At 38.4% G+C, this 22,602-nt stretch overlaps 1 protein-coding gene across 5 annotated transcripts in view; it reads right to left on the bottom strand.

Moving 5' to 3' along the window:
- Window positions 1-22,602, bottom strand: part of COX10 (cytochrome c oxidase assembly factor heme A:farnesyltransferase COX10) — a 157,271-nt gene that overhangs the window by 35,239 nt on the left and 99,430 nt on the right. For all 5 annotated transcript variants that reach the window (XM_074970901.1, XM_074970899.1, XM_074970902.1 and 2 more), the window contains one exon: window positions 16,474-16,544. In XM_074970901.1, the coding sequence (XP_074827002.1) occupies window positions 16,474-16,544 (71 nt within the window). The remainder of the gene's footprint in view (window positions 1-16,473; window positions 16,545-22,602) is intronic.

The raw sequence follows: 22,602 nt of genomic DNA, 5'->3' as shown, positions 1-22,602 counted from the left end.
TTTATCAGCATGGAAGCATGTCCTCTGGAATGGTGGCCGAAGCATGAAGGGGCATACGAATGTTTAGCATATCTGGCATGTAGATACCTTGCAATGCCAGCTACAAAAGTGCCATGCAAATGCTTGTTTCTCACTTTCTGTTGACATTGTAAATAAGAAGAGAGCAGCATTATCTCTTGTAAATATAAACAAACTTGTTTATCTTAGCGATTGGCTGAACAAGAAGTAGGACTGAGTGGACTTGCAGGCTCTGAAGTTTTACATTGTTTTGTTTTTGAGTGCAGTTATGTAACAAAAAAAAAATCTACATTTGTAAGTTGCACTTTCACGACAAAGAAATTGCATTACAGCACTTGTATGAGGTGAATTGAAAAATACGATTTCTTTTATCATTTTTAGTGCAAATATTTGTAATAAAAATAATATACACGGATTTCAATTACAACACAGACTACAATATATATGAAAATGTAGAAAAACATTAAAAATATTTAATAAATTTCAATTGGTATTCTGTTGTTTAATAGTGCGATTAAAACTGAGGTTAATCATGATTTATTTTTTTGAGTTAATCGCACGAGTTAACCGTGATTAATTGACAGTCCTAGAAAATACTGTTCAAAAGTGCATGGCTGGCCTCGGATAGCCACCCATCTTATGTTTTTCCTGGGCTCACCCATGTGCTATTATAGGGGTTCCCAAACTTGGTTCGCGGCTTGTTCAGGGTAAGCCCCTAGCAGCTGCAAGACGCTTTGTCTAGCAAACAGGCCTGTTTTGGAGATCAGCTAAGTAAATGAAGGAAGGCCCTGAACTTTCAGAAAATCTTCCCCTGGCCAATCCCACCCAAGCCAATGCTCTTAGCCTAAGGAGAGAAAAGCAGAAGTCTGAGGATCTTAGGGGCAAAGCAGTTGCAATAACATACGTACAATAAGGAGAACTCTTCCTGCTTGGACAAGTTAGATAACGGGGAGGAAAATCCACCCACCTCCCTGATGCCCTGCAGTGTGTTGACATGGATCCGTGGCCCAGCTTTCCAACTGGAAAGCTACCCTCAAGCATCAGCTGGGTATTTCTCTGGGACAGCTGAATCCCTGCGTGGCATAAAGTCGGTGAAGCTGGTTGTAGAAGACTGGTCAGAACGCTGTAGAAAATAGGTCTTGCTGTAAGTTGCAGGCTTTTCCTTCTAAGCAGCACCATGTCACCTTGAAAGGGTTTTTGATGGAAGGCCAAGAAAGCGCCTGTGTAACTTCTGAACTCAAAGTAACGAAGAGAGCATTCAAAACCAATCAGTAACCACCAAAGACAATTGAATTATGGCAATCCACCAATGCTGAAAGTACATTCAACTTTCTGCATAAATCCTTTCAAACTGTAGTATTTATAGCTTTAGTAATAAAAACCATATCCACGAACATTGGCAAACTGGAAAAGTAATACAGCAATAATAATACTAAATAAGGGAAACTGAAACTGGAATAACATTCCCCGGACCAGTAGCTCTCTATCACTGATGGTTTTTTTTAAATTTCTAACTTTTGTTACGGACATGTATGTTCTGAAATATAAGAGCCTGACAGTTAGCTTATGACGGATGTAAAGCTATCCACACACAAATTTGATGTTTTAAATCAGTGGTTAAACAATTAAGCTTTATGCCTTTCATTTAGTACAGTTACACAGCATATCTTCCCTATAAAACACTTACATGCATAAAGAATGACAAAATGTTTTTACATTCAATTACAATTTTTAATCAGAGATTTGGTTAGTCTCTAACGAGAGATATTTCTTCCTAATTAAAAGGAAAAAATAGCTTTTAGCTTCAGAAGAATGGATTTATTGCTGCGAGAACACTTTTCTTCACTGATACTGTTGCTTATGTACATCTTATGCAATATCAATCACAAGCTTTACTAAACATGGAGAAGCTGCTCTCTCACTTTTAATGTCACCTTTCATAGCCAGAGTGCAATTTTATATTATGAAAGATGTGAAAAGCTGCTGATTGGGGTCTGATGTTGCAAAGAACCGGAATTTCATTAAACTAAACAGTATCTATCAATGAGCTAAAATGGCACTATTTTAAGAAAAAAGAAAAATGGTATAGAGTTGGGGAAAAAATCCTAATAGATATTCATTTATTCTCCCTCACTCAATCATGCAAAAAGGTTCTTGACTCATGATGAGGGCTGGAAGATGATTTATTTTAAAACTAAAATGTAAAACTAAATTACAGTTCTAATTGAGAACTCAACCCCCTTCACCCTCCCCCACCCCTTTCACTTCCCCATCAACTCAGGGCATCAGAACATGTATTTTTCTGTCATTCATGCCTGAAGCTTTAGAGAAGGTCTTTTGGGAGGGGTTAAAATATAGCAGAGACGTGTCAATCCCTTCTATGAATTATTTAACTTCCACTTCAAATGTAAAAGAAGCAGTATCATCATGCCATCAATATCTCATCACTTAGATCTCCGTTACTCTCAATGTTCGCAAGCCACATGGATTTTGGTTTAGAATCTCATCACGAAGGATATGTTGGGAATGTTCTAGGCCCAATCTGAACAAGACCTGGTACAGTATCATCATCCCCTTATCTAGCTGCAACACTACTGGAATCTGTAACGTAGATCGGGGTTTACCTGTGCTCCTTAACAAGGTTAAATGGACTTCTGCTTGGTATATTGTTGATTGGATTTTTGTGATCTTAGCTTTCAGGTAACAGAACCCACTACATTTGAAGGGTTTGGTAATAATTTAAAACCTGTTTGTAAGCACTTCAAAAAGTAAAAATATTGATATGATGAAGATCTGAAAAATGATCTGTAATAAATAAATTAAATTTGAAATGGGAGGAGGCGGGAGGAGAATCTATCTGCAAAAGGAGTATAAAAAACACTGTGGTACGAATGCCCTAATGAATTGAGTTAATGGTCCAGCGCTTAAAGACACTTAAATGAGGAATTTAGACCACCATTATAATATTGTCTCTCCTGACAAGGAGTTTACAGCCCCGATTGTCTGAAAAGAAGTTGCTTTGAAATGCAAGGATTTAGGAAGGGGTCCCTTTTGAGCCAGCATTACCTTCTTCTGTGTACAGAGTAAGCCCAGTCTCATCAGCACCAACCTGGAAGTGGTTTTGATTGACACCTAGACCATCCCACCAGGAAAGGGAGGATCTAATATTGAGTGGCACCTGGATATTACAAAGGATTTAATATGTTGAGAGTATGGTGAACACAGAGTCCTGCAATGGTAAACATACAAGTCTGGGTGGAAACTGATATAGAGTTGCTTTCTTGAGTTGCGGCTCTCAGTTGGAAACTGCACTCTGACTTTGCTATGTATGTGTTCAAAAGTGTACTTATTGTAAATAAATATAGAGTAGGGTAAAATATGCTGTGTCTGTGTCAATTCATTTCTCTCCCAACGAGGAAATAACCCATGCATGGAATCCAAACCTTCCTGTCATGACAGTATATAGCTGTTGTTTAAAAGTGTAATTGACACTGTATTTTAACCAAATTGGAGGCAATTAGCTTCTCCAGATCCTAAAGAATCTGAGCTGCAGATGTTCTGTCTCCCTTGCCAGAGCCAGTGACTTTAAAACTATCATAAACTAACAAGTCTAGGTTGAAAGAGACATTTCATTCTAAAAGGGACACATCTTTCTTTTTCATGCATGCATTACTCAAAATTGGCTTCATCGATTTTGCTGATTTCCACAAAGATGTTAGGTTTAGGATGAGACAAAGCAGAGGGATTTCAACAGAAAATAAAATTGCGAGGGAGTGAAAATAGGAGTCCGGGGTGGACTGGCTCTTTTAATCTAAAGCTTTATACTATAGCTCTGATCCTGCCCTCCTTTTATATGGAGTTACACTGGTACAATGATTTCAGGATCTGGCCTTAGGAACAAGTACACTTTGTGTGTCATTTCGGAGCCAATGGGGTTCTGCATGGGTAGTGGATCAGACTGCAGGATTGGGATCATTGTGACCACAGGTTTGGAATGAAGTTACTACTGAGAAACTCTGAAGAGACTTGGTTTACTTATACTAACTTACAATTACTTGCACTTGTATCATACTAAGGCAGATAACACAACACAAGAACAAGGGGTCACCCAATGAAATTAACAAAGCAGCACACTTAAACAAAAAGAAGTAATTCTTCACACAGTGCACAGTCCACCTGTGGAACTCATTGACATAAGATGTTCTGAAGCCAAAAGTATAACTGGGTTCAAAAAAGAGTTAGATGAGTTCATGGAGGATAGGTCCATCAATGGCTATTAGCCAAGATAGTCAGGGACACGACTCCATGCTTGGGGTGACCCTACATCTCCAAATGCCAGAAACTGGGAGTGTACAACAGGGGATTGATTACTCGGAATTACCCTGTTCTGTTCATTCCCTCTGAAGCATATGGCACTGGCCACTGCCAGAAGACAGGATATTGGGTTAGATGGACCACTGATCTGACCCAGTATGGCTGTTCTTATGTTCAGATAAATTAACTTCCTTATACTAGCTGTCCTTTGTGATAAAACAGAAACTGCAAATGGCCTTGTCACTTTATTTAAAAGACAACATTAAAAATAAAAAAAATCTATACTTATAAAATGTTTATGTTCTTATTACATTTGCTATACACACCATAATGCTAATCATAACAATTCTTAGCAATTCTGCAGATGGTTAACATGCTCCTAGTTATATGTCTCTGATAGATAGAGAGGAGCGATAGGGTGAGTAATATTTGCAGCTCCCCTGCAGTCAGGAAAATGTAAATTTTTTTTTTAAGTGCTTACAAATCAAACCTACAGTAAATTTGAAAAATGCCCCCCATAATATTTAAACTAAATCCTGGTTTATAATCTAACAAAACTGGCAACTAAATGATCCACTTATTTTACTTTAAAATCTCAATCCTCTATTCACTTAAAAACCAGTGCAAGATGACAAACACTGAAATGGGTAATATTTCCTCTCAAAATAGCAACCTTCCCCTCTTGAGTTGGTTCTTATCCTATAATCTCTTCAACACACACTTCCGCAGAGGCCTCCACAGTGGATGCCCTTAGAAAGCAATGGATGAAGAAGTTGCATTAGGCTGATCAGGATGGAGAATTTCGCAGTGCAAAATATTTATCCATTTTTTTTCTAAAAAAATATCAGCAGAAAAGTTGGCCAGCCATTAGAAGATTTAATAGGAATAAGACCAGAAACTATAAATCCTTTCAAGAGACCAATAACAATGACGGAAAGGAATTATTCACTGTATCATAAGATGGCAGGAGCAATAGTCCAAGGGAAAGCTAGACTCTAGACATTATTAGCCGTAAAAGCAAATGAACAGTCAAATTACAATGTAAGGAAGCTACATTCTGCCTACGTAAATCCCCACTTCAATTTCTAGTGGATACTCTTCATTTCTTATCTTACAGTATTGTGCAGTGTTATTAAATAGCTGCCATGCTCCCCCCTAGTGCTGATTCTCTTGGGATGAAAGGCATTATGTAAATAAATATAGACTAGGATAAAAGTTATGTAAAAGTTATTACTAAAGGGAGATAGTCAAACCAGCATCCCCACAGATAATCAAGAGCAGGCTTAGATTAAAATATCATTCCTGGGAAAGATATAGGTAGGGAGTAGTCAAGTAAAAGGCAGGTAGTGAGGATGAATAAAGTGAGTTCTATTTTTCTAGTCGTATCATCATAGGAGTTGTTTATATTACAAAATTATCAAGTCTGAACATGTTAGATAACATGATGCTGACTATGATTTACTAATCAGAGTAGACCAGGACAAATCATGTTCAGCATGTTATGTCAGGTACCCCTATGGTATGCCAATACTGTGTTATCTAACACAGTTGTGTTCCAACATGATAATATGCTGTAATGCAGACTTGCCTTGAGAGTATATGAAATTTAGAATACAGCAGCAGAAAAAAGAAAGAAAAGTCTTAAAGTCATCAAAAAATGGAAGGAGATATGGTTTAGAGGATTGAACACACGATAAACTACTGATTTTTAAAGCTAACTATGGTACTGATTCTCTTTTTGTGGCCTTGATCAAGTTACTTTCAGTAGGACAGTATGCATTAGACACAATCCATGATAAGATGAGTGTGGAAATCATCCCTGTTCCTTGGATATGGGGTGCAGAGAAATGAGATGATAAAGGAACCTGCTTTCCCTATATAGTAAAATAATCCATTTTGGTAGAGAGAGAGGTTTTTTTTTTTTTTTTTAGCTTTTGAGACTCATTCATGGGTTTTGGGACAGTGAAAGACAGACTAGCAGCAGCTGATTGAGACAGAGAACTTTCTCCTGTGTATGGTACAATAGTCTTTGTATTTAAACCCACAGCCTATTCTTTCTGCATTGATTAACCTAGCTGTGTTTATAATCTATGATGCTGTTTTGATTGTGATTTTCTCTATTTTTTACCTGTGTGAAACACACTTTGATTTAAGAACAGTGGAGCTGGGTGAACAGACAATTATCTTGGAGACATCACTACTGGGTGTCTATGAAAGAAGGAAATGGGCTTCTGAGCATAAGCTAGACAGAAGCAGGAGTGACGAGCTCACAGACACACAAAATGCAAAAGGACCCTGAAACTGTTCCCTGCAAAAGTGCTGAGAACATTTGCTGCAATCAGTGTGGGGATGGACAAAGTCAAATGACTTGAGAGATGCCAGACTCGGTTCCAGCATCACAAAGCAAGAACCATTTCAACAGTTCTTTCAGTGCTAATATTAGCAGATCTGAACTAACAGCTCCTCTTCTACAAACCCAAAATTAAACATGCAAGACTTCTGAGAAACAACAGCAAAAATTTCTCATCTCTGTAAGAAATGACCAAACGTAGAGTGGAGGGCAAGTTACAAACATCCTCTAAAATATGACTGCTAAGATACACACAAAACACCAGAGTACTGCACTATGAGCAGTGTACTGAGGCAACAGTCCCAAATTTTACTTTCTGTTTTTTCAGGCTGTCACTCAAGGAATGAAGTGAGGGCTGGGGGGTAGTTATATTTATGACCAACCTTATGTATTATTTGGTATGTTTTAACCTTTCAGGTAGGTGTCCACAGCATAGGATTGGCATCTAGAGCTATATTTGACTAATTTGAAGAAATACAACAACAAAACAATGAACATACAACACCACAGCACATGACTATATAACGTCCTATCATCCTGCAGCTACCTCAGTGAGAATCACTGTGGATTGCATCTATTTACTCTTTGGTTTATAACAAAATATTACATGTGATTCTATGTCCTTATCAAGTAGTTTCACATAAAATGTGAGACAGGCTCTTTGCATATCTTAACCTCAGGAATGCGGCCTCTCTAGTTATAAAGACTGAGCAGCACGGACTATGCCAGCAAAAGCTAATTAAAGTATAAGAAACCCCCCTGCTATCTGACTTGCCAAGTTGATAATGTGTAAGGTATACCTTGTTTAAAGACTGGATAAACTCTGTCCTTTATAGAAGAAGTGAACTTTTAACATGACTTACTGTAAACAGAATTCAAAGTATAACAGCTTACAATCACAGGCAGCGCTGTAATGGACTTGTTGAGGAGTGACATTTCTTGGAACACTGGGTACATGTTGAATAATGGTGCTGTTGTGGTTAGACCAGATAAGGTTCAATACTATTAAAAGGGAATAAAGTGTTAGGGGTTTGATTGCGTTAAGCCAAAATTTACAAACATGGATCTGAAATGTTTGAGACACTCAGTAAAGGGGGGTCAGAAGGAAACATCTCTGGACAAGATGTGATATTGGGCTTTACAATATTTGCTTGTTTTTTTATGAGCCATAATGGATGGATTGTGAAAATCCATTTAAACAAACTGTCTCTGAAGCAAAGTAAACTGTTTGCCACAAGTTAGTTTTTAAAAATTGAACAGCTCAGACCAGAGTGTTCCAAAAGGCCCGTTCATATCGAACACAAAATCAGAAGAATTAGTATACAATGGTTTGGCTCCTTCAAGTTAACTGTGTTCTACCCCCTGGTGTGGCGCTGACATGGGAGGATAAAACAACTCCATTAGGAGTCCATATCGCTTCTCTGTAGTGTTCCTCACAAGCAGATGGAGCTGCTATTTAGCCAAATGCACCGTGACTTCTGGTTTATACATGAGCATCTGGGATGTTTCCTAACGTGATGCGATGTACAATGTACTCAAATTTATCAACTGTCCCACATGCAATTAAAGATTCTGATAAATAATTCGGTGGTAAAGGCCCCACAGCTGAACTGAAAAGCAGCAAGTCGTGAGGGGTCAAGTGTTTCCGCAGGATTTATATTTAACAAACAGAAAGCTGCCTACAAAGGAATGTCTCTATTGAGCTTTTGCAGAATTATTTTCAGACAGCAGGAGTTAGCTGAAGGAACAAGCTGAATAGCTAGTAACTTCTGCAGTCTTCATTTTAACCAAAATGAATGTGAATGTAATGCTGGTGTTAATAAAAAGAGGTTTGTTTTAATTGCTCTGAGAAACAAAATATATATGGAGGTATTAATATACAATTTCCTGCTAATATACATTTTGATCTAAGGATAATGTGCAGAATCAACATTTTTCTGTGAATGCTACAAAAGGACTCTAGTGCCTTAGAATCATTTAATCAACATCTTATGCACACAGTGAATAGATAATTGAAATATAAGTACTGTCATCCATAGTCCCTTTGGGAAAGTGACACAGCAAGCATTATATCATTCCATTAGTCCACCCTTTGATGTGGGTTTTATTCTCATTAAACTGTATTTTAGCCCTGAGGTTCTCCCCATCCCCCCCTATGACATGGCTATGGAAAGAATTAAGGGGGGGGGGAAGAGCCCCGCTGCTTAGAATGCATGGGCTACATTTTTACAAGTAATTGGACATGTCAAAAATATAAAGCTGCCTTTTTTATTCCTTATTTACCAAATGTAGCCAATGCCAACTTCCCCGTCTTCTGAAGAACATGGGAAAGAAAAGGAACCCAGCAGGAGAAAAATGCACTTACTTGTTTTCAAATAATAATAAAAAAGCTTGCATACAGGCAGGATAAAAGTTGCTTGAAAAGGTTGCCGTGGTGGTGTCTGCTTTGAATTGTGCTCTGTTTAAACAAGACAAAAAAACCTCCCACCGAAAAAAGTAACATTTTTATCACTTACAAAGATCTCAGGGCCGTCCCTTTAAAATCAAGTATTTTCTAAGCAAAACACTGGAATGTTTTCCAGAGGGAAATAAGCATCTGATCTCCTATAATGATTATTTCTGAAGAATTACAGATTTATGGAGTTTTTGTTTTAACTTTTGTTTTAAATACAGTGAAACCTGCCTGAAATGACCACCCAAGGCACCAGAACAATCATCCATTTAAGTAAAGGTTTAAGCTTTAAATGGGAACCACAACTGTACTGAAACCTTGAGGAAACTTTAAAATGCTGGTTTAAGATAGCAGATTGCTAAATCCTTAGTGCAGGTTTCAGTGTAAACCAAGGTCATAAACTTCTCTCACATACACCAGTGTGATTCCATTGACTTCAACAGAGTTACTCCTGGTTTACACGGGAGTTAATGAGAAGAGAATCATTCTCATTACACATTAATTACAGGAGAGACAGGTTTGTAACCCATATGACATTTCTTCAGCATGTTCTTGTTTTGCTAAGCTGTTAGTAGGCCTGCCACAGACAACCAAATCAGTGAAAAGCCATACATTGATGAATTGGGCTTGATGTGTTGCTGAGCTTTACCAATCCTGGATCTCAGCACAATCTTAAATAAATACAGAACATCTAACCCATTGGAGTGTTCCACCAGTTTATGCAATCCCCAGCCTATATATTTGCAAATGTATTGCAAATGTTTGTATTTGCAACAGCTCAGAAATGGTTACGTTTGTTCTTGGATGATGTAACCCAATCAATTTACATTGACAGACTGGTAGGACACAGGGTCTTTTCTGTTTGATTCTCCAAAGCTGTGGGCTTACGAGCTACACTGGTCAGAATTGACACTCAAGTCACACATGTCAAAAAGTGGAAAACTCTTCGCTTACCAAGAGCTAATTATGGCTGTAAGAACGAAAGAGGCAAAATACAGAAAGTAGCTGTTTGTGCACTGTAAAAGTGAGGGGGTAATAAAAGTCCCAGGAAATATATTTATCAAACTGAATTAATATTTAACTCATTTCTGCAAATATCTGAGGCATTATCAGGGTTGGTTAAGTAGTGTCTTCTGCCAAATTAAGTGCCAAGAATTTGAGTTTATTAAAACACACATGAAAAAGCCATGGTCAAGAGTGCAAATTTTCTTTGCAGAGAAGCTTCCAATTATATTTTAAGTAATTGTATTAAAGTAAGTTAATCATTACTTGTCTGATAGGTCAATTGTTCCCAACCTTTTGAGACAATTCTATGACTTCAGTTATACCATTCACCACTGGGTGCACACCGACTTACAGCAGAATCCAGCCTGCTCCAAACCCATGTTGTGAGGCAAGCATGTGCTGTGCTCTATGGCCTGGTGCAGAGCCAGGTAATTAAAGGTGGAGCTGGTGGGAAGAGTGTAACACTCCAATCCCACAATGGAATCTGCACCCTTATCCTCAAACAGAACTCCAAGCCAAAGACACTCAGTGCAAGTGTAATGGTGGGTGCTGCAAAAACCTGAAGTACCAGCACTGTTAGGTGTACAAAGAACCAGGAACTACTGAAATAGTAAATTATTCAGAACAGAGGATTTAGTGATATTTAGAGATGAAAACCTACATTTGTTCTAGAGAAATGTGTTCCTGTATTAACTTTTTATGAGTGCTTAGCATAGCTAGTCTAACTGTACTGTAATGCATGAAAACAGCTGCTATTTAACAAAGTATATACACAAATGTGTGGTAGCAGGAAAGTTAAGATAGTCACCTTCAACCTATAATGGATCAGGATGCTTGTCTTCCTAGAAGAGGCAAACTAAACTAGCTCTAGTTGCTGGTGCTAGCATAAGAGATTTATTTAAACTAATCTGCAAGAAAATCAAATCCATCGTCTTAAAAAAGTATGGAATAAATCATACTGAACAGGAAACTAAAAAGAACGGCTGTTGCCATTTCATTGAAATCAAAGGTGTGTGTGTGTGTGTGTGTGTGTGTGTAAATTCTTCCCATCAATTACATAAACACAATTCACAGCAGGAAAAATAATAACTGTTTTTATAATGCGGAACATAAATATGCTCAATGAGTTTAACACTGCAACCAAGTATGAAGAACATTTTAAGTAGTCTGTTTCCAAACAGGGCTTGAGGGGTCAGAATAGGGAGGAGGACACGTGGACAGGCTAGGATGATGGATAGTGCTTTGCGACAAGCTGCATTCAGTTCTACTTTTGTTATTTTTGCAACAGGATGACCCAGCCTCAGCCTGAATGACTATACTACAATTTTATAGCCCCACAGCCTGAGCCCCGCAAGCCGGAGTCAGCTGAAACAGGCCAGTTACAGGTCATTTATAGCAATGTAGACATACCCTTGAGGGCAAATCCACCAACTAGTTCTTGCAGAGGTCTCCTGGGAGCAGAATCAGTGTGGTTTTTCTATGCAAGGGGCTGGGCGACTGTGTTTGGGGCTTGTGAAAGATTATGCCTGTGTGCCCTCTATGGCATAGGCTCCGACTCGGCAGGGGCTTCGTGCATCACCACATGTTCTGTTTGGATGGCTGCAGGGCCAGGCCAGTGATCTCACAGCACAGGCATCAATGTAGCTCTGCAGGTGCTCCAGTGAGTATGAAGGAGGATTCTTCCTCCAAAACTCACTCTCGCAGAGATCATATCTGCACAGCTCCCCCACCATTCAAGGAAGACTGTTCTACAGAACTATCTGGTCTATGATTTGTAACCTTTAGGATACCCCTCACCCCTAATTTACACTCTGATCAGTGTAATACAATTTTCAAATTTAGGGTAAAGAAAAACCCTATTCCCAGTCATGCATAGACTGAATAATGATGGAAAACTATCTGCACTCCATAAAACAACCTTGTTGTCAAGGGCCCTCTCTTGTGAAGTGCTGAGAATTCTCACTGAAACGTATGGGAATTGCAAGCACTCAGAACTTGGTAGGAGGAGCTCAGGCGTAGGACCTATGCAATCTTAGAAGCAAAGCGGACATACAAGTAAATGGGTATAGGGTAGTGAAGCTCAGGGGGTAAGATTACTTTAAACATGCAGAGAGGGAAGGTGGAAAATGTTAGAATCAGGTTCAATTAAAATCCTCCCCCAGTTTTTCTTAACCTGCTATGGCTAAAGGTGGGACGGAAACCCCAAATAGATCACAATGAAAAATATGAGGGAGAATGAGACATTGAGGTGGTAATTTCTCTAATATACTAAACAATTTTCTAAAAGTACTTTCATAAATTAGCTCATTTAGAGTAAATACACAGCATACAAATGGCTTATATGGGGACTGGATGGCTCAAGAAAACAGCATTTTTAGGCATCGGTTTGATTCCTGCCCAAGTTGGCAGGAATTGAGGATGGTTTTCGGAATTCTGTAGCCTCTCTAAAGTAAGTTGGTAATCTCAGCATAGCTCCTTAGTGGTAAGATGTCCATGTCAAAGCTGCCATCCCAATTGGGAGCCACTTTTGAGAGCCTTTGCAGAGAGCCCAAGGGTCACACGAGTCAGACCATGCAGATTTAACTACCTTCTCATCCCTAAAAGGGAATCCTCCAGATCAGAACTGAAGCACACTTTGGAAGATCACTGATCACTGCTGCCTAGCTTGTGTTAGTAGTTTGCACTCAGATGCCACAATGAGGGGTTAGTTAAAGTGACTGGAACAGAAGAGAATTAAAACGTATGCCAAACGCTTCAGAGTAAAAGCAACCAAAGAAAGTCAAAACCAGACTAAAAATGATTTAAACACATTTTAAGCATATGGGCAAGAACTCAGTGCACAAACCCAAAACTTTTGGATCCATTCCCAGAGCCAAGACACCAGCCTTTTAAATACAACGTATCCATCTCTGTCTAGTCTGTTTTGACTAGTTTTTAGCATAACCACTTAAGAATTTTATTTAACCGGCGTGGAAAGAAAGAGGTTCAAAGAACACTAGGGAATATGTGGCAAAATATAACATGGTTGGATCACTTCCACTGGATTATTCTACTCCGCTACACCACTGAAGAAGCAATCTCATACAAGGGCTGCATGCTCAAAGTCTACAGGGAATTAGGTCAACATCATTCAAGGTAAGTGACACTTTAAATAACTTTAAATTAGCTGTTGACAGTCAGGTACATAGATTGATGAGTGATTACACGAGGTCCCCAACATTATCATTTTGTGGTGGAAGGGAATATTCAAGAAAAAAGAAGAAAGGTAAGAAAGTTTAAAGTATGATAAATATGGTTTTGCCAATCTGTGATGCCCTCAACCAACAGTGAAGTTTATTTAAGGATGCTGGAAACCTGTAAAACAAATTGCTCTCCCTAAATCAAGAATTAAAAAAAAAAAGATTTCTAATTATGCTAACTTGGGTCCAGGAATATTATAGGCAATGCTAATACAGAGTGATATAAAACTCTCTACTGAGTATGACTGGGATGAAGAAAGGAAGCTTTCCTCTTTTTTTCAAGTTACTGGGCCAAATACAGACCTGATGTAAGTGAGCGGTGATAAACTAGTATATAGTGGGTGTGAAATTTGGCTCACTTTGTGCTTGACAGACATCTTAATTACAATATTCCGTAAAATGTGCTTTTAAATAAAATTAACTAAACTTATGAATCCGTAATTAGCACCATTTTACAGAACTAATCAAAACAAGTTTGTTGAAGCACTCCAACTATTTACAATGAGAGTGAATTTAGCCCTAGGGTTCACTTTACTATTTTGTCTCAATTTTCTTGTAATTTCATCCATCACTTTTTTCCAGTCCTCCAAAGGTGATGGATAAAACACAGAAATAAATAGGACCAACTGTTCATAGAACCCTAAGGGAAAACGTAATTTTGTTATAAATAATCCTTGGCACAAATCATGGAAATGCTATACTAAAATTGTTTGTTGAATCATTTATGAATGAGGGCTTCATTTTAAATTTGCAAATAAGGTGTAATGTTTTTTAAAAAGTTTGGAACCCAATCCTCGAGAAACAGAACAGACATGCAAACAGAAATCAGGGTTGCTTTAAGTTTCTTTTCAAACGGGATTTTTATTTGTATTTATGGAAAGCAGAAGATAACATGTTATAAAATTCTTTTCTTAAAAAGTCACCATCTCAGTTTTATTCTGGCTTTATGATTTACCAAATGGAAAACAAAGTTGTTCTCTACAAAGCAACCAAAGAATAATATGAGTTTTTATATGGGTAACTTTTAGCAGCTCCCCCTATGGGCATTCTACAAATTTGCAATGGGCTCCATTCACTTTTTCTCAAGTGATAAAATGAATGCACATATGATGTACAAATGAGATCATTAAAATACTGCAAGAGGGAATGGGCTCCATTCACTTTTTCTCAAGTGATAAAATGAATGCACATATGATGTACAAATGAGATCATTAAAATACTGCAAGAGGGAAAGGGGGACAAAGAGGAATTAATGAAAAGGAGAAATTCTAAATTTCTTTCAAAATTAAAAATCTGAGGGTTTATTGTTACAAATTAAGAGGTAAAGTTCAATTAGATGTAACCCTTCTGCAAAACTGTATGTTACATTTGGCGTGCTCTGGTTTCAGAAGAGGGAATTCTGTTCTCTCATAAAGAATACAAGGAACATAGGATGCAAAAGTCACACACAAGTTTTTTTTAAAAGGTAGCCATCTTTTGTCCATCACTATTCAACATCTGAATGTCAGATATTTGTAGTGTTTCATAGCTTCTTGAGTGTCTGCTGTCTCCCCTTGTAATGTGCACACTACTGCTGGGGTTGTGCTGTGTTGCATGGCAGTGTTCCTTGAAAGTGCCAGCGTCCCACTGCAATGTCAGCACTTCCAAGGGTAACACACTTAGTACAGGGGCCATGGTAGGAATGGACTTTGCTCAGTGAATGAGGTCGGGTAAGCTGGTTAAAAGGTTGTTGGAATGTCTCACAATTTTGTTGTATGCTGCAGAGTGACTCCTGCTCAAGCTGTTTCCTTTCCAAAGTACAAGGTTAAGTAAAATTCAATAGAGATTGAATTAAGTATGCTAGTTTGTTTCCTCTCTTTCCGAGAACTTATTGCACAAAACATAACAACGGCTACCATGTAAACTGATGACTTTCTACTTGATTTACATTATAGAGTTTGGTCTGATTGCAGGCCTGAATCCTGACCCTCTGATAAGTGCTTTAGATTCAACATGATCAGTTTGGGGTAACTACAACATCCCTAAAAAGAAAAGGAGTACTTGTGGCACCTTAGAGACTTTTTTTTTAAACTTAAGTGACTGGTACATACTTTCAACCATAGCTCCATCTTAACATAGTTTTTCGTTTGTAATCAGGTACTTGTTTCAGTGGTACCTAGGGTATATCGGATGAGCAGCTCTGGAATACCATGCTTAGAGACAACACAATGAGGATTCAGCAAACAGCAATGATAAACAATCCAGACATTACAAAATAAACATTTTCTCAACCATAGCTCCTTCCTAAGAGAAAGATGCTTATAAACTAAGGGCCAGATTTTCAGAAGTGCTCAGCACCCAACAGCTCCTACTGAGAACATAGGGAGCGCCCTTTAAATTTACCATGTACTTCTTAGTCTGAAACTAAAATGAGAGAGGTCAAAGCAATATGACTGGACAGCACCCTGGTAGGGACTCCAAGACCCTCCCCTCTTCTCAGCAATAGGGTGTGAAGGTCGAATTCCTCATCAGGGCATTAGTCTCTGTACCTCACTGATGCCACCCTGTCCCGCCTTGCGCCTCCCCCCCAATCTTCCATACTGATTTCTAGCTAGTAGACTTAGTCCTTTGGCTAGTGATGGACTAGTAATTTTACAAAGCCTCATATTAAATCGTCTCAACAGATTAAGATGGATTCCCTACTCCTTTAACAATATTGGTGGAATCACAATTTTTATTTAGCACATAAGGGAGCAACAATTAGGATCAGCTGCTTATTTCTAAATAAAACTCACTAGTTTGCTTTTGTCGGAGAGATTGCATGGGTTCATCACAAAACACATGCAGATGGTAACTTTTGATTACCATATCTACAAAGGCCATTGTGCAATAACCACTATCTAATATTTGAAAGAACAATTCATTATCCTGACAAACTCTTCATGGGACTATTACAAACTTTCAGAGTTATCAAAACACAAAGAGTGGCATCTCTTTCTTAGTCTTTTATCTGCACATTGAAATATTTGCTTATCTAAACAGACCAAGAGAGAAGACACATAAAAGGAACAATAGGTTCATTTCTCATTACAGGGAACAGGTGTGGGCAGCCTTACCTGATCTGTCCTCGCACCAGCGGTCTGTTTTTTGTCCTGTTCATATTTGAGTCAAAGGGAACCTCAAAGAACTGTATAAAAGAAAAGGAAGGATTGAAAGGATGCCGGAGACCATACCAAGCATAGAATGTACTGTCTGTTTTTGTAGGTGCTTTAGTCTTGATTTTTGAAGGTTCAGAACAACAATTAAAATGGCAACCCCCCTTTTACATTAGTTTTGATAGTGTACATTAATACTTTTGGCTTCCCCTTAAAAAGAAAACTACCTGGAAGACAAAAATATTTTGAACGAGTCCATAAAATGTAATAATTTGAAGTAAAGCCCAACTTCAATTTCTGCTCTTGATAAGTTACATACACACACATATATAAAAGAAACAGCCCCCTCCTCTGCCTCCAGTTGTACATTATGTAAACAGTCCTTGCAAATAAGGTGTTTCTGGTTTTGCAAGATGAATGCTATAAATGTTTTCAAGATCATCCAACTTCTGAGAACCCATGACCCGCTCAAAAATCAATCACCTCTGGTAAATGCTACTGCAACTACATGTAGCATCTAGTGATATGATAAATGGTAAATGAAGAAGCCATATGGAATTATTTAGTGTGACAACCCAACTTGACTTTAAACACTGCCTATGTGAAAAGTAGAGTGCTATCATGCTATGAACTCCAGTGGGGTTTTATTGGGCAATGTTTTAAGAACTTATTATTCTTATTATTATTTCTTCTTCTTATTATTATTCTATTATTATAACAAATCCAGTTTTCCATATAGCAAGTCCCTGTAAAGCTATTTAGATCTCAATAAGCTAATGACATAAAACAACCAGGGTCATTTCTCAATGGTTCACCAATACACCAGTGCTTACTGGACACCAACCTCTATTTGTGGAATGAACACTCGGGGCAAGATACCAGTTATATGGGACATAAATATATGGAAAAAGTAATGATGTAATGAAATGTATGATTCTGAACAAAGCCTGAATGATTGTATACTGTTGCCTGCAGATAGATGCTTGACTTATGATGGGCTGGACTGTGCTAAAATCCACTTCATCAGATGTATGGAGTGGAAAATACAGTAGAGAGGTATAAATACAATCTCCCTGGACACCCCTTCTTGTCAACTGTTGAGAGTAGTCCACTTCCACCTGAACTGAATTGGCTCATTAGCACTGACCCTCCCGCCCTCAATTGGTAAGGCAACTCCCATCTTTTCATGTGCTGTGTATTTATACCTCTCTACTGTATTTTCCACTCCATGCATCTGATGAAGTGGGTTTTAGCCCACGAAAGCTTATGCCCAAATACATTTGTTAGTCTCTAAGGTGCCACAAGGACTCCTCGTTGTTTTTACAGCAACAGAGAATCCCTCCCATTGCTGTAGTGAGTGTCTACACTGAAGCGCTACAGTGGACTCAGCTGCGGCATTTCTAGTGAAGACATAGTCTCTTACAGCTCCTAGCACAAGGCTCTCATCATAGGGCATAATCATTTATGTCACAGTAGCGCCCTATGATTTTAGCCCACGAAAGCTTACGCCCAAATAAATTTGTTAGTCTCTAAGGTGCCACAAAGACTCCTCATTGTTTTTCCTGACACAGACTAACATGGCTACCACTCTGAAATCTGTTGCTGTAGTTAATCTACTTCCCAGAGAGACAGTAGCTAGGTTGATGGAAGAATTCTTCTGTCGACCTAGTGCTGTCTACACTGGGAGTTAGATCTTCTTAAATATGTTGCTCAGGGGTTGGATTTTTCACACCCGAGTGACATAGTGGGTTCGACCTAACGTTTTAGTTTAAGCCTGTCCTAAGATACATGCCCTGTCCTAAATGGTTTACAAAGGATCTGGAACATGACAAATACAAGAGATGTTGAGAGGAAGGGAAGAGGAGCTTACTTGGAGAAAGATGTGAAGAACAATAAATATGCTTTGAGAGACAGACTGTTTCACGCAAAAGAAAGTAACACCGTGGAAGCCACAAAGTCAAAAATGAAAGATGATGCTGAAGCAGGGAATGAAGTTAAAGGAAAGGGACAAGTACAGGAACCAAGGGGAGTATAGGGAGACATGGGAGCAGAGAGGTATGTAGGAGCAAAATTACATGGGACCTTATAGGTGAGAAGCAAAAGCAGCAGCTGCCGCTTGGATTTTATATGATAAGAGAGGGATTCAAGGAGGCACTGATATAGTTCATGTAGTGGAAGAAAAGATGATTTTGGCGCTAGCATCTCGGAAACTGTAGGTGGAGAGGTAGAAGTCAGAAAGGAGAAGGGTACAGCAAGCGATGAGCAGATGCAAAGAAGGGTTTTGGCAGTGAAGGCAGTCTATATAATACAGATTCATACACAAGAAATAAAACAATTTGTACTTATCACTTGTAGGTCTTAATCTCATATTGTACGTTAAGTTCTTCACCACTGGGAGTTTTGAAAGATTCCCACCTCGCTCATTACATTATAATATTATAATAGCACTGGCCAGTTCCATCACGGATCAAGTTAAAAGAGATTATTCCATTATAAATCCCAGTTTTATGTGGCCTCAATGCTGAAAAATTAAATTGGGAATGAAATGTAGCACAAGTGGTCTTTGACCCTGAATGAATCTTTTCCATCACATTTAAAAAAAACCCAACCCTGCAGCTGCAAAGTATTAGTATTATAGGCAGAGCTGGTAGAGACACCTATAGTTGGTTAACACTTTCCATTATAAGACCCTGTTTTAAATTGCTTATAAATTTGGCAAACTTTAAACATTCAGGCTGAAATTTTCCATGCCGGCGTCTGCCTGAGGCTGAATTTTTCTAGAAAGCTGCAACCATTTCCAAAAATAAGGAAAAATAAGTTTGGGGGAATTTTTTTGGCTCATGTTAAAATGTTCTACAGCTGCTCAACTGAAAAGCTCTACCACCTCTATACTTTGAGCAAGAACTTGATATTTGGCAGAGGGGTCGGTCTCGTGTCAGGGATGTGGCTGTGAAAATCTACTAATGTTTGGCCAAGTTACAAGCTTCTAAAAACTGCAGTTTGCACACGCCAAGGAGAGGTTTACCTGCCATTGCTCTTCCTGATGCAGCTGTGGCACCAGATATCAGAACTGAGAGCAGGAACACAGTTTTTCCCATGCTTTCTGTGTTCGCCCTGCTGGTGCTGCCCGTGAGGAACAGGAACAGGAGTCAAACTGACTTGAATGCAGGCGGGCTAGGAGCAGTGTTGGGAGAGCAGGAGATGGGAAGGAGGGATGAGAATCAGGCAGTGGAAGAAGACATGGACAGGAGCCAAGAGGAAGCAGGGACAGAAACAGAGGTGGACAGGGACTGAGGAGTCTATAACCAATAGATCACACTACCCCTCAAGAAACTGGAATAGGAAGCAAGATTCTTGAGTCTCTGCATTCCTCTGCTCTCAGCAAATAGCTACGAAATCCACTGGAGAAGTGGGTCTCTCATCTCATCTCTCATCTCATCTGGCTCGCCCACACAGAAATTAACAGCCTACTACTATTACTATTAACTCAAGGAGTAGATCTAACCCTGCTGATGACCCAACTGAGAGTGAACATGGTTCCACAGGATGGATTTCTGGTTTTGTCAGTTTGCTTTTAAAAAATGTAACAAACTACATTACAAAACAAAACAACTATGTTGAAAGAATATTAAGATTGCAAAGTCACACACAAATGTTATACAGAATTAAGGTTGCCTGTAGAACCTTAATGTGGTCCCCTTGTGCATATGCATTATGATGTCGTCTTTAATTACATGATCACATCCTGTTTTTTCCACAGGACTCTTTACCTCCTTCAGTGCACAGGATGGACCGGGCCCCGGAAATGAATCAGAGTTGTGTAGTTAATGAGCGTTGTCTGTAGTACCTGTGCTTTGTTGATTGCAGAAGCTGGAAGGTATGAAGTGAATGAGGCAGGTGATTGCAGGAAGAACAATGATGATCTTGTGGTTAAGTCAGTTGAATGCCACCCTGGAGAACTAGATTCTGTCCCTACCTTTGCTACACTTACACCAAACAGATGACCACTAACTGAATGTCTCATTTTCTGGGACTCTGAGGTCTGATTTGCAGAAAACTGCTGACTGTTCACAAGTACAACTGAGGTCAATGGGAGCGGTGTTTTCAACATATAAAGTTTTATAAAAATACTGATAAGGAACTGATGTACAGTTTAACTAATGTGCTAGGTGCTGTATAGACAAATAGGAAACAGACTATAAACACTCCACATATTTTAGGCAGTTTATTTTAAAACTACAGTTTGTGTTTTGAGTGTTATAGTTTTATCACTTAACTGCCCTCCCCTCCGCCCCCCACCAAAAAAACAAAAGGCGGCAAAGAATTACAAATGTTCAGAAAAGGAAAAATGCTCCGTTTGTATTTGAAACTAATGATTGCTTCTGACAGCTCAGCATTTTGCTAATGGTTTGTTTCACAGTTACATTTCAGACACAATTACATTTAATGAAGGAAAAATATCATTTGACATCAGAGTGGTAAAGCAGGAAGGCAAATTATATAATCTAAAGTACTTTTCTTGAAAACATCTTTGGTTGTGCTCAAATAGGCTTTTTCAAGAAACTTCTACAAAACTTTGCTTTATTTATAGTTGTAACTCTGACTTCAGTGCATTTACTCCTGATTTACACTGATGAACTGATCAAGAGAATCTGGCCTGTAAATTATTTAAAATTGGCCGAATGTATTCACTCTGCAATGGATGGAATAAAAATGGTAGTGAGGTTTTAACAGAACTGTGTCCGGAAAAACATAAAATGATTGTAAAACAAAGGGCAGCTAGACATTTGACATTTACTGTGTTAAAAGAAATGAAACACATTACACCTACTGTAATTATTATATGAAATATTTCCATATCTTTAATATAGTAGTTAAGCACTGAATGTACTATCAGGTTTCAGAGTAACAGCCGTGTTAGTCTGTATTCGCAAAAAGAAAAGGAGTACTTGTGGCACCTTAGATGCATCCGATGAAGTGAGCTATAGCTCACAAAAGCTTATGCGCAAATAAATTGGTTAGTCTCTAAGGTGCCACAAGTACTCCTTTTCTTTTTGTGAATGTAATATATATTTCAAACAGGGCATCTCCTTGCTCAGTTAAGTAACTAGTTAAGAACAGACTATTGTAATGCAGACATGCAAGCTGACAGAATTAAGTTGCTGTGGGACTCTTAGCTCAGGACTGCCTCACTTTTTTCTTATTTAAATCACAATCTAATATTTTATTAATGTCATTTTTGTGTGTGGATTACATATTTGATTGAAAGAAACTATATTTATTAGAAAAACCCTTTTATACATATCACACCAGATCTTTAATCACACCAGATCTTTACTGAGCTAGCTGCAATTACATGTCAGTAAGATGCCATTTATCAAACTTTTCACATTATGTTCCCAGATGTTCAGCAAAATTCTCTTTCCACTTGAAATTATTTCCCCCTGATATGTAAGAAAAATGAAAAAAAAATGTATCTGAAATATTGTTCCAGAGGAATGAAGGGGGAAATCAAACATAGATTATCTCATTACAGGCCTGCACAGTTCTGCCCATTTTAGCAAATAGTAAATTCAGTAAGATGAATCCTGGATAAATAAATATTTCAGCAGCTCTCAAGAGGCTTTTTCCTCAGGAAGTCGGAATGCATCACTTCATCTGGCCAAGGCAGAATATTATCTTCCCTGCATTTTTGGCAAGCGAACCATCACAAGGATAGCCACAGGGTTAAATCTACAGCAACTGAACACCCCAAGTGTCATAACTTGGCAATGGTTTTTGAGAGCCTAACCTAAATTTTAATCAGCACACACAAACATTTAAAACACTATGTTGAAAAAAGTCACACTAACCAGAACATTGTGGTTTATTTCTGGATCAGAAAGATCCTTCTCTCTGTATAGTTCTCATCAAGTCAACATACAATAATTATATTCTGTGTTCCTAACTAGTGTTAGATCAACTGTCATGTTAGTGTTATTTACAACCATGTGTTTCTTATCAGGTTCCCCCATATTTTTTTTCATTTTTATGTTTGTAGAAATGTAATTTAAAGATTGTTTAAAATTTTCAACCTATACCTTGGAAGTA

This window comes from Natator depressus, chromosome 14 (genome assembly GCF_965152275.1).
Source record: "Natator depressus isolate rNatDep1 chromosome 14, rNatDep2.hap1, whole genome shotgun sequence".
Taxonomy (NCBI): domain Eukaryota; kingdom Metazoa; phylum Chordata; order Testudines; family Cheloniidae; genus Natator; species Natator depressus.
This window is presented reverse-complemented; position numbering and strand designations above follow the sequence as displayed.